Raw genomic sequence first — 12,828 nt, 5'->3', positions numbered from 1 at the left:
GTGCACAGGGGCCTGGTGTTGCAGACCTGTGATACTAGGGAGAATGAGGCAGGGGGATGCCACATTTAACGCATGCCTGAAGTGTGGAGCAAGACTACACACAAGCCCACACCTTACTTGGCCGTGACTTACTCTTATCAAGGAAACAAAGAAGATAAGTTTCCAACTGAAATTTTAGAAAGTCCGTGACTATACTACCCTGAAATATTTAGAGGATCTATGGCCATACCATGTTCAAGGTGCCTGACCTTATCTGTGGAAGGGCAGTTGTTTGAGGAAAAGCCAGTGGTACCATTTCCCCCTCTGTATTCTTTTTTAAAAATATAATAATAATAATAATAATAATAATAATAATAATAATAATAATAATAATAATGATTATTATTATGTATACATTGCTCTGCCCATATATACACCTGCAGGCCAGAAGAGGGCATCAGATCCCATTATAGATGGTTTTGAGCCACCATGTGGTTGCTGGGAATTGAACTCAGGACCTCTGGAAGAACAGCCAGTGCTCTTAACCTCTGAGCCATCTCTCCAGCCTTGCCCCCCACCCCACCCTATCTCCAAACACATGTTGCTTCCTATCATCTTTCTGGGAAGATGATTACTTGGGTGATGTCATCTCTCCCATGGTAGAATTTGGCATGGTAGACAAAGTCTCTGCTGTTTGGGAAGGGAGTCTAACAGCAGGTTAGGTAGGAAATGGGGAACGAAGTATCCTTGGATACTAGGAAAAGAGTATAAATTTGTCCCCTGAGCTTCCTGGCAGTCAGTCAGAAAGGAAATCAGATCAGCGACATGGGTTATGGTGGCCATGGGATTTAAGATGTTTCCATAAAATCTCTGGGCGTGTTGACACATGCCTTTAATCCCAGCACTCTGGAGGCAGAGGCAGTTAGATCTCTGTGAGTTGGAGGCCAGTCTGGTCTACAGAGTGAGTTCTGGGACAATCAGGACTGTTATACAGAAAAACCCTGTCTTGAAAAACAAACAAACAAACAAAACACCCAAACAAACAAGAAAAAGAAAAAAGAGAAAGAAAAAAAAGTTCTACTAAGAAGAGACTTGATACCCTATAAGCATATACAGGGGGAGGAGGTCCCCCTCAGTCACAGTCATAGAGGAGGGGAGTAAGGGGAAAATGGGAGGGAGGGAGGCATGGGAGGATACAAGGGATGGGATAACAATTGAGATGTAATATAAATAAATTAATAAAATACATTTTAAAAAGTTCTACAAAATAATATCACTTGTTTCTCCAATGTGGCTGTGTTGCTCTTATCAAGACAGTATTATCTATCTATAATTAAATAAATAAGCCTCATGATCAATACAATCTTTATTCTTATTGACAAAGGAAGAGAATTTGCTTGGAGTCACATAGCCCATAAGTTTGACTTTAAGTCCTGGTACTTGAACCTGTTATGGTATATTTCCCATCCCTATGTTTGTGCACCAATCCTGTGTATGCCTGACACCCGCTGAGGTTAGAAGAGAGCTTTGGACCCCCTAGGGCTAGAATTGGTTGAGCATTGTGAGTCACTCTGTGATGCTGGGAGCCAAAACCTAGGTCCTCTGCAAGAGCAACAGGTGCCCTTAATCGCAGAGCTAACTCTCTCTACTTCCCAAACCTTTACGACTTAGGTTAACTTTTCGGGGTCACTGGTCTTTTCATCTCAACAAGAATACAGACCAATAAAAAGAAAACCATTACAGGGCTGGAGAGATGGCTCAGTGGTTAAGAGCACTGACTGCTCTTCCAGAAGTCATGAGTTCAATTCCCAGCAACTACACGGTGGCTCACAACCATCTATAATGTGATCAGATGCCCTCCTCTGGCCTGCAGATGTACATGCAGGCAGAGCACTGTATATATAATAATAAATAAATAAATCTTAAAAAGAAAAGAAAAGAAAGCCATTACAAATAGCCACCGATGTTAAGAAATAAATCCCGGGTCTGGAGGGATGGCTCAGTGGTGAGGAGCACTTGATGCTCTTGCAGAGGATCAGGGTGTGATTCCCGGCATCCACACATTGGGGTCATGACATCCATAATTGGATCTGGGATCTGATGACTTCTTCTGTCCTTCACAGTCACTGGACACACAGGTCATGCATATCCATGCAGGTGAAACACACTCACGTCTAGGCCAGGTGTGGTGACACGTGCCTTTAGTTCTAGCACTCAGGAGGCAGAGGCAGGTGGGTCTCTGTTAGTTCGAGGCCAACCTGGTCTATATGGCAAGTTCCAGGACAGCCAAAGCTACATAACAGGGAGACCCTGTCTTGAGAGAGAGAGAGAGAGAGAGAGAAATCTAGGAAAAAATGAAAAATAAGTCCAGTGGCCGGTTGTGGTAGGATTTGTTGAAGGAGGTGGAGGCAGGAAAATCATGAGTTTGAGGCCAGCCTGGGCTACATATTAAAAAGAAAAACGTCCAATGAATGTTGAAGTAATTTAGGGAGGTGAGGCACAAGCACCCACACATGCATGTGCACACGAGCATACAGTACAAAACACACACAAAGGAGTGAGGCATTGTCTCATCATCAGCCTCGAATGACATATTATAATTTGATGATAGTATAACATATACTTCTTTTTAAAAAAAGATTTACATGTTTATTTATTATGTATACAGTGCTCTGCCTGCATATACACCTGCAAGCCAGAAGAGGGCATCAGATCTCATTATGGATGGTTGTGAGCCACCATGTGGTTGCTGGGAATTGAACTCAGGACCTCTGGAAGAGCAGTCAGTGCTCTTGACCTCTGAGCCATCTCTCCAGTCCCCCCATATACTTCTTTCAAAGGATATATTTCTTTTTATGTGTATGCCCTCAGCATGGATACCTGTGCAACACCTTTATATGTGTCCTCAGAGGCCAGAAGAAGACATCAGGTTTCCTGGAACTAGAGTTACATACCGAGGGTTATAAGCCGGCTGCCATGTGCGTGTTGGGATCCGAACCCAGGCCCACTGGAAGAGCAGCCAGTGTTCTTGACTGCTGAGCCATCTCTATATAATCAAGCTTGAACTGTTAACCATACTTTCCTCCCCCCTACACCCCCCACCCCCAGTAATTGTTTATAGTCTGTGCACTATCACATCTGGTTTTATGTGGCGCTGGGCATGGAACACAGTGCTTCAAGCATGCTCATCAAGAGCTCTACCAAAACTAATGCCAGCCCTGAAGCTATTATTTTTGTAGCTTCAACCACCTCGTTTGATTTTTCCTTCCTTCTAGTAAATTCTGTTAATTGCTTTGGGTCTGAGAGACCAATGTTAGGTATCTCCCAGGAACGAGAGGGGTTTTTTTTTTTTTTTAATTTATATTAAAATTTTTTTATACTTTATTTGTGTGACTGTGTGTGCACATGTGCCATGTGTTTGTGGGTGCTCAAAGAGGTGAGAAGAGGACGTCACATCCCCTGGAGCTGGAAATACAGGCAGTTCTGATCCTCCTGAGGTGGATGCTGAGAGCTGAACTCTGCAGCCTTCTAAAAGAGCATCAAGTGCCCTTAACTAGCTCCTGGAAGGAGGGCTGTTACTGTTGTTGTTGCTTTTCTTTTGCTTTTATACAGAGTCCTTCTGTGTGGCCTTCGCTGGCCTGGAATAAGATATACAGACCAGGCTGGCCTTGAAGCACTGATCCTCCTGCCTCCGCCTTCAGAATGCTGGGATTACAGGTCTGAGCCACGGTGCCCACTAAGGCTTTATTATTGAGTAATGAACTGTGAGTAGCAGCCTGATCTCTTATTTTTGAAAATCTACTGAGCAAGGGCCCTGTTTTCCACCTGGTGAGGCCTGTATTCATGCAGAGCCCAGGTGTGAGAGAAGCAAAATCAAAAAACAAAACAAAACAAGAGGTCTGAAGGCTTGAGTCTGGGCTCCCCGCTATACTTTGGATTCACAGAGATTTCATTCGAAGCCAGGAGGGGTGGCTCACAACCCTTAAACCCAGAACTCAGGAGACAGAGACAGGAGGATTGCTGTGTGTTTGGAGTAGCTCTCGAATACAGAGGGACCCTGCCTCAGAAAGAGGAGGAAGAGGAGGAGGAGGAGCAGGAGGAGGACGGGGAGAAGAGGATGAAGAGGAGGAATAAACAAAGAAAAATAACAGGAAAAAGATGTCGCTCAGTTCTGATTTAATTTGAAGCATCAACCTAGGTCCTCCCCCTTCCTAGAAATTTGGGCAAATCTAGGTACCCTTCTCTGGCCGCACGCCGTCGTTATGACAACCGAGTCCGGCGTCCTGTTCCGGACCGCGCCGCAGCCATCCGCCGGCGTTTCTATTGGTCAAAAGTTCGCAATGGGAGGTAGTCTTTCACGTTCATTGGTCAGTTGATAGCAATGATGCAAGACCAGCTGCTCCAATTGGCCGACAACACAGAGAGGGCAGAGCCTCTGGGAGACAGTTTGTGCAGGCTTTCAGGACACCAGAGCCCAGGATCCTGTGGGAGAACGGCCACCTCCGGATATTTGGAAGGGTAAAGGTGAGGGGACCGACTTGGAGGCGAAGGGGCAATAAACGAGGGGCAGTGAGAAAGGGATGGGGTGGACAAGCGTGGAATTCCCAGGATCCCTGTCCCACAGGGCGATGACCACACCTGCGGGTTATGGCGCCGGCTTTGGCACTGTGTCCTGGTGGGGTCTGTCCCCAGCGCTGGACCTACAGGCTGAAAGTGAGTCTCTACCCTAGGACCACACACGGTCTTAGACAGATGTGCCTTTTCAACTCCCACGTGCGCACAACCCACAGCACTTGTGTCCGTGTCCGTGTGTGTGTGTGTGTGTGTGTGTGTGTGTGTGTGTGTGTGTGTGTCGGGGTGGATACTAATGGGGCGTGTATGCCAACGTTCCCTAAATTAAATGGCTCGGGGAGAGGAGCACCCCCATAATCTTCTTTGATAATACTGAATGCCTGTAAGGCTCTCTTTGGAACCCAGGCTTGGGGGACCAGGTCTGCTGGATTCGTAGTTTCTAAAGGTAGCTGCAGGAATGAAGGAAACGAGGCCACCATCCCTACCTGCTGTCATCTTGCCAGGGTCCTCCTGTGGACCCGGAGTCACAGGCCGCTACAGAGGACAAGATCCCCGAGCTGGATGCCCTGCTATTAGGCTCTGTAGATGGCAGACACATGCTGCGGACACTGGCCAGGGCAGCGCTCTGGCCTCCCAGGAGATTCAATGTGAGCTGGCATCCCCGGGTCTTGGATGGGGCGGGATGAACTGAGTGAGAGGCTAGATTCTACCCCCCCCACACCCCCCCCCGGCCTTTGAGAGAAGAGAGAGTTGGAATGAAAGTTTCCAAGTCCTAGAGGAGAGAATGACTGGAGGCTAAGCTGTGGGGGGAGAGGGGTCTGAGGAGGTGGAAACTGGGGATCTCAGACCCATGTGTTAGGGGGAAGTAAGGCCCTGGGGTTTGGGGCTCCCTGGCTTCATTCGGTAAGGACGAGGGATCAGGGACCAGGTCTCCAGTCGTGGTGTGAAGCATGATATGGAATCCAGACGTAGGATGAAGAAACGGGACTGGCAAGCTGGTACCTAGTGTTAGAAGGTGCACAGGAGGCTGAGGCAGGAGAAGGACGTCAAGTTCAAGGCCATCCTGGGCTACAGAGAGTTAAAGGCTAGAGTTCAAGGGCTCCCTAGGGAAACCTTACTGCATACAGCTGGGCATGTAACTCAGTGGTGGAGCGCCGTGGTAGCTTGTGCAAGGTCTCTGGTTGGGTTCCTTCTCTGTAGCGGGGGTTTAGGGGAGGCCGGTGTTCTGGGCTCCTAGATCTGCCTGCAGAATTGTCTTGTCTGTCCGGCCTCCAGTTTTACGCGCTGGAGAATAATCTGGAAGCTGTGGCGAGACACATGCTGATCTTCAGTCTAGCCCTAGAAGAACCGGAGAAGATGGGGCTCCAAGGTCAGTTGCTTAAGAATCTAGCATTCAGCCAGGTGGTGGTGGCAGCAGCAGCAGCGCAAGCCTTTAATCCCAGCACTTGGGAGGCAGAGGCAGGCAGATTGCTGAGTTCGAGGCCAGCCTGGACTATATACAGAGTGAGTTCCAGGTCAGCCAAGAGTATTCAGAGAAACTGTTGTCTGAGCATATAGCTCATTTGGTAAGACGCTTGCCTAGCACATGTGGGGAGTCCCTTCGGTTTCTTTCTTTAAAAAAAAAAAAAAAAAGTTTATTATGTATACAGCATTCTGCCTGCATGTGTGCCTGACCACCAGAAGAGGGCACCATATCTCATTACAGATGGCTGTGATCCTACATGTGGTTGCTGGGAATTGAACTTAGGACCTTTGGAAGAACATCTGAGCCATCTCTGCAGCCCTCTTTCTTTCTTTTCTTTTTTCTTTTTCTTCTTTTGGTTTTCCAGACAGGCTTTCTCTGTGTATCGCTTTCTGTATCCCTCAATGTCCTATAATTCCCTCTGTAGACCGGACTGGCCTTGAACTCATGTATCTGCCTTCCTCTGCCTCCCAAGTGCCAGGATTAAAGGCATGCACCACCGTTATCCAGTGGGTTTCCTTCTTATATCAAAATGAAAATGACCAAAAAAAAAAAATGGTATTACAATATTAAATTATTTCATCTTTATTGCGGAGTTTTGGCTGATTTGGTTTGGTTTTAACTTTGCTTTCAGATAAAGTTTTATTGTGTTCCAGGGGCTGTGTCACACTCTTCTGACTTCTGAAAGGTCTTGCACGTGGTGCACAGATGTACACTCGGCCACATACACTTAGAATGAATCAAAAGTTTAGTTTTCTTCAAAAAAAAAAAAAATGTAAAAAGAGGCTTGAAGATATAGACCAGCTTACCTTGCGTTCGTGAACTCAGGGTTAGGCTTAGGGTTAGGGTCCGCAGTGCTGGGTGGTGGTTGCGGTTCCCAGATCGGTGCAGTTTGCCATGTCTCCTCTCCACCCCGTACCCCCCGCACTCCCCCCCCCCCCCGCTTCATCCTTCCCACCTCCTTCCAGAGCGGAGTGAGACCTTCCTGGAGCTGTGGGGGAATGCGCTGCTGCGACCCTCAGTAGCTGCCTTCGTGCGCGCCCAGGCCAGCTGCCTGGCCCACCTGGTCCCGGAGCCGGATCGCCTGGAGGAGCAACTACCCTGGCTCAGCCTCCGGCCGCTCAAGGTGCCGCAGCTGCCCACCTCTGCTGGGGGAAGGGAGCGAGCGTGGCTTGAAATTTGGGTGGCTGCAGGAAGAATGGAAACAAGGGGTTCAGAGGAATTAAGGGGCTGGAGAAGACCGGGTGTGGGGGTCCCAGTTCCACCACTGTGGCTCCCATTGTTGGGGTCTAGGGTTAGGGGAGGTTTTGCTGTCTGAGTCTCAAATTTTTTTCCCCATCCCTAAATCATCATTCCTACCAAATGGAATGGGAGGGGTGCCCTCCCTGTATCTCTGGATCTCTCCATGCGTTCCTTGGCTGTGCAGTTCCGCGAGCGGGATGCCCTGGAGGCCGTGTTCCGCTTCTGGTCAGGTGGGGAGAAGGGACCAGAGGTTTTTCCCATGAGTTGCCTTTGGGACTCGAGGCTGCGCCACTACCTGGGTACCCGCTACGACTCCCGGCGTGGTGTTGCTGACTGGGACCTCAGCATGAAGCTGCACGATCGAGGGGTGAGGAAACCTAGGAGCGTGGCCTGCACCTGAGTTCTGAGGGAAAGGAGAGGACTGAAACTTTTGCCCCCTCCCCCAATGGATCCGAGGGAGGAGGAGTGCTGGCGTCTGGACACCTGTGGGTGAGGAAAGAGGGCTGGGTCGGGCTGGAGAGATGGCTGCTCCTCCAAAGGTCCTGAGTTCAATTCCCACAACCGCATGATGGCGCACAACCATCTATAATGTGATCTGGTGCCCTCTTCTGGCCTGCAGGTGTACATGCAGACATAACATTGTATACACAATAAAGACAAAATGTTAAAGAGAGAGAGAGAGAGAGAGAGAGAGAGAGAGAGAGAGAGAGAGAGAGAGAGAGAGAGAGAGAGAGAGAGAGAGAGAGAGAGAGAGAGAGAAAGAGAAAGAGAGAGAGGGCTGGGTCTGGACCTCTGAGTTTGAGGTAGGAGGGATTCCTCTAGGTATAAAATTGGAGTCCTATACCAGATTCGTCGGGGCCTTCTTTCTCTTCCTCATCTCCAGGCCCGAGTCATCCACATCCAGGAATTCCGACGCTGGCGGGACACAGGTGTCGCCTTTGAACTCAGAGACTCGAGTGCTTACCAGGTGCCCAACAGGACCCTGGCGTCGGGTCGCCTCCTGAGCCATGTGAGTGTCTACTCCCAGGTCTGGTGTGCTTATTTTAGGTATCTACGAGTAAAAGTCCCCGATTTGGACCTAACCTTGTTTTTTTTTTCCCCCGTCTAGCGTGGGGAACGCGTGGCAGTGCGAGGATACTGGGGGGACATCGCCACGGGGCCCTTTGTGGCTTTTGGCATTGAGGCGGATGACCAGAGCCTCTTGCGGACCAGCAACGGACAACCGGTCAAGGTGTGAGCCCGGGATGTGGGGTGGTGTTAGAATCAGGCCCAATAAACAAATTCCTGCTCTTTGCCTTCCAAGCCCCTCCCCTTCCGCCAAGCTACGACAAAACTTTTTGAGCTACATCCCTTATTTTGGTACAGTGTCTCCATCCAAATAACAGGCTTTTTGTCCCCCAGCCTCTTGGGTCCTACCTCCTCTTCCTCCCTGGAGGAAATCCAGTCCTCTTATTAGTTCCAAAGCCCAGCCCTAGCAAAGCAACAAAGAAGTCTAGCTCGGATCTAGCTGTCACTTGCGCACAATAAACCCCGTCCCAGCCGCCTTCGCCCATCCTTAACGTTCCTAGCCTTCACGTCCCCTCCTCCTTTCTCCCCGGGCAGACGGCGAGCGAGATCACACAGCATAACGTTGCAGAGCTGTTCAGAGAAGTGGCCGCCAGGAGGGGCCCGAGAGCAGTCCAGGGGAACCTGCAGGAGCCCAAGTCGCCAGATGGTGGGTAGACAACAGCTGCAAACTCCAGATAGGTGCTGTATTTCCCCCCCAAGCTTGGATGGAGCTGGTTCAGAATACCTGGACAGTTGTTTGTTCTCATTTTTTTTCTCCCTTGTTCTCAGTTTCCTAAACCCTGACACCAGCAGTAGAAGAACTCTCAGCCCTCTGTAGAGGTCTGACTGGGATCCGTCTAGATTCCTCCCAAGACGTTTTCTCTACATGGATTCTGGCTGTCCCTTTTTCTATCCCATTCTTTAATTCACTCCTCCCTAGCTGCCTGTTCCCCTATTCAAGAGACCACCCCCACTTTCTTTCCCTCCTGAGCCCACCACTTTGGATTTGCAGCAATCCAGCTCAGGGAAAGGATAAAAAGGAGGCCTCTGTTGACAAGATAGCTCAGCAGGGACAAGTGCTTGCTGTCAGGCAGGACCTTGATACTCAGGTTCAACCCTGAGACACAAGTAAAGGTGGAAGGAGAGAGCTGACTCAATAAAGGTTGTCACCTGACTATCACACGTCATCAGAAGAAAAAAAAATCACCAAAAATATTTTTTTAAAAGAAAAAGACAAGAAATCTGGGGCGTGGCAGTATGTGACTGTCAAGCATCCAGAAGGCTCAGGCAGGAGGAGGAAATGCCTGGTTGTAGGTAATAATTTCAGACACCTTCAGGTACAAGGTGAGAACCTGTCTCAAAGCAAAAACGAAAATAGGTGACAAGGAGTGTTGACTCCAATATTTGTTTGTCTGCCCACTTGTGTATATCACTTTGTCTCTGTCTCTGTCTGTCTCTCGCTCTCTCTCAAGATTTTATTTATTTATTTATTTTCTTTTTTAGAGATAGGGTCTCTCTGTGTTAGCCTTGGCTGTCTAGGACTCGCTTTGTAGATGAAACTGACCTCAAACTCACAGTGATCTGCCTGCTTCTGCCTCCCGAGTGCGGGATTAAAGGAGTGAGCCTCCACACTCACACTTGGCTTATTTACTTATTTTATGTACATGAGTGCTCTACCTGCATGCCAGAAGAGAGCATCAGATCCCAGTGTAGACAGTTGTGAGCCACCACGTGGTTGCTAGGAATTGAACTCAGGACCTCTGGAAGAGCAGACAGTGCTTTTTTTTTTTTTTTTTTTTTTCCGAGACAAGGTTTCTCTGTGTAGCCTTGGCTGTGGCTGTCCTGGACGAACTTTGTAGACCAGGCTGGCCTCGAACTTACAGCGATCCGCCTGCCTCTGCCTCTCGAGTATTGGGATTAAAGGTGTGCGCCACCACCGCCTGGCTGGACAGTGCTCTTCTTAACTGCTGAGCCAACTCTCCAGCCCCTTGGCTATCTCAAGATTTCTATCTATGCGAGCATGAACACACACATGCAGGTACTTTCAGAGGACACAGAGGGCACTATATCCCCAGAAACTGGAGTTAGAGATAGTTGTAAACTGGGTGGGGTGGCACACCCCCATAATCCCAGCATTCTGGGAGGCAGAGGCAGGTGGATCTCTGTGAGTTGGAGGCCAACCTGGTCTACAACATGAGTTCAGGACAGCTAAGGCTATACACAGAAACCCTGTCTCGAAAAACGTGTAAGCTGTCCCACCTGGGTTCTGGGTGCTGGGCACCAAACCCAGGGTCTCTGAAAGAGTGGCTAGCCCTCTGAGCAGCTGAGCCAGCTCTCCAGCCCCAGAGCTGACCTTTCCCTTCCCTTTCTTTTGCAGTGCCTACTCAGGAACACTTCACTATCCACTTTCTGCCTCTCGATTCTTCCCAGACTCTCCACCACAAGACCTGCTACCAGGGCCGGTTCCAGCTCCTCTATGTCTCCTGTGGGTATGTGGTACACAAATGTACTCATAAAACAAACAAACAAACAAAACACTAGGGGGCTGGAGAGTTGGCTCAGTGGTTAAGAGTACTGTCTGCTCTTCCAAAGGTCCTGGGTTCAATTCCCAGCACCCACATGGCAGCTCACAACTGTCTATAACTCCAAGATCTGACACCCTCACACCAATGCACACAAATTAAAATTAAATAAAAATATTTTAAAAAGAAAAAAAAACACTAGGATGGGGCCCCAGTTTCCTCTTTGTGAGGGTCTGGGACTTCAGCCTTGCAGTGTCCACCCTGCTCTGAGCCTTCGTCCCCACCTATGGATCTCAGCTCCTAGCCTTTTCTCTCCTCAGGATGGTCCATCTTCTCAGCCCTGAGCTCGGAGCTTGCGTGGCCCCCGGAGGGAACCTGGTTGTGGAATTAGCTCGGTGAGCCAGAGGAGTGGGGTTGGGAAGGTCCCAGCTGGCCCAAACGCTGGGTCTCCTCACATGCCGTTTCCTGAACCAGGTACTTGGTGGACCTGCGGCCCAAGGACTTGAAGGCATTCTCAGACCGTGTTGAGGAGATAGCACGGGCAGCTGGGTTTGCCCCTCATGCTGGAACCATGCCCTCGGAGACCTTTGCACGTTTCTACAAGTTAGGGGATTCTACTAGGGGAGGTGGAGACTCAGCTGTGAAATCTGTGCCTGAGCCCTCAGAAGTCCTGGCCCCTCCTCCAGAAGCGATGAGCTCACCTCAGGCTGACCAGGCCCCACATCAAGAAGCTATGAGCCCACCTCAGGATGGCATGGACCCTCCTCTAGAAGTGATGAGCCCACCTCAGGCTGACCAGGCCCCTCCTCTAGAAGCGATGAGCCCACCTCAGGCTGACCAGGCCCCTCCTCTAGAGGCGATGAGCCCACCTCAGGCTGACCAGGCCCCTCCTCTAGAAGAGATGAGCCCACCTCAGGCTGATCAGGCCCCTTGTCTAGAAGCAGTGAGCCCACCTCAGGCTGACCAGGCCCCTCCTCTAGAAGAGATGAGCCCACCTCAGGCTGACCAGGCCCCTCCTCTAGAAGCGGTGAGCCCACCTCAGGCTGACCAGGCCCTTCCTCTAGAAGAGATGAGCCCACCTCAGGCTGACCAGGCCCCTCCTCTAGAAGCGGTGAGCCCACCTCAGGCTGACCAGGCCCTTCCTCTAGAAGCTGTGAGCCTACCTCAGGCTGACCAGGCCCCTCCTCTAGAAGCGATGAACCCACCTCAGGCTGACCAGGCCCCTCCTCTAGAAGAGATGAGCCCACCTCAGGCTGACCCGGCCCCAACTCCGGAAGTAATAAGCCCACTCCAGGAAGCTCTGGCAATGTCCATGGTGAATGTACCTCCAAAACTATAGTTTAACCTGAATCCTAGCAACCCAAGAATCCCACCTTTAACCGCTGAAGCAGGCCCCTGGACTGACACCAGCTGATATAACCAACCTTCAGCCTATGGCTGTGGCCTGTTTTACTTTGCGTTCTTTTTCAACCCTAGTGATAATAGCTAGAATTTCAAATATCTTCCATGGAACTCAGTTCTACTCTTTGGCAGGTGGGGGAGTCTTAGATTGTTCTCTGAGCCTTATCGCTGGCTGGAGGTCCAAGCCTGGGTTCCAGGTCCTCTCTTTTGCCTTGGGCCTTTCCTGATATGCTACCCTTGGGAGGGACAAGGACATATCCTCCCTTGAACGTGGTTCAAATAAAGAGCGCAGGGTCACCTCTGTGTGTTCTGTCCTCGGATGGTCTCCAGTGCCAGGAGATGGGGGAAGGGTAGGGAGGCAAGTAGAAGCCCGACTGTGGGGCCTGCGTGCCACAGTTGTAGGCTGAGAACCTGGGGTCCTACACATGAACCTTCAAACTAAACATACTAGGGACTAGGGACACTGAAAGTGACCAAGAAATGAAGACGAGGAGGAGGGAATTTCGAGGTCTTAGGAAGACTACAGTTTAGTGAAGTGCCAGGGCCTGGCTCCCTAGGTGTGAGGGAAGGAGGGGCCTGAAGTTCTGGGTACAAAGAAGGCTG

At 50.0% G+C, this 12,828-nt stretch overlaps 2 protein-coding genes across 4 annotated transcripts in view; one reads left to right on the top strand and one right to left on the bottom strand.

The window, feature by feature from the left end:
* The window catches only part of Rpl28 (ribosomal protein L28), a 249,835-nt gene that overhangs the window by 214,462 nt on the left and 22,545 nt on the right, over positions 1-12,828 (bottom strand). The gene's annotated exons all lie outside the window — the stretch shown is intronic.
* Dnaaf3 (dynein axonemal assembly factor 3) lies at positions 4,409-12,286 on the top strand. The gene is made up of 14 exons (XM_051162302.1): positions 4,409-4,503; positions 4,604-4,692; positions 5,056-5,198; positions 5,827-5,920; positions 6,982-7,139; positions 7,440-7,622; positions 8,139-8,264; positions 8,364-8,486; positions 8,858-8,969; positions 10,680-10,791; positions 11,145-11,219; positions 11,299-11,497; positions 11,741-11,992; positions 12,077-12,286. Exons 2-14 carry the CDS (start codon positions 4,608-4,610, stop codon positions 12,161-12,163), a joined length of 1,749 nt encoding a protein of 582 aa, XP_051018259.1. The 5' UTR covers positions 4,409-4,503; positions 4,604-4,607; the 3' UTR covers positions 12,164-12,286.

This window comes from Acomys russatus, chromosome 19 (genome assembly GCF_903995435.1).
Source record: "Acomys russatus chromosome 19, mAcoRus1.1, whole genome shotgun sequence".
In the NCBI taxonomy this organism is placed as follows: domain Eukaryota; kingdom Metazoa; phylum Chordata; class Mammalia; order Rodentia; family Muridae; genus Acomys; species Acomys russatus.
The sequence above is the reverse complement of the archived record's forward strand: the minus strand, read 5'-3'. Positions and strand labels throughout refer to the sequence as shown.

What these genes read in the sequence shown, in the direction of transcription:
- Dnaaf3 (XM_051162302.1), top strand. Translation starts at nt 4,608, where the DNA reads ATGACCACACCTGCGGGTTATGGCGCCGGCTTTGGCACTGTGTCCTGG. An exon ending in GCTGGACCTACAGGCTGAAA is followed by an intron (nt 4,693 to 5,055) that starts GTGAGTCTCTAC and finishes CATCTTGCCAGG; the next exon opens with GTCCTCCTGTGGACCCGGAG. An exon ending in CTGAGCCCTCAGAAGTCCTG is followed by an intron (nt 11,498 to 11,740) that starts GCCCCTCCTCCA and finishes AGCCCACCTCAG; the next exon opens with GCTGATCAGGCCCCTTGTCT.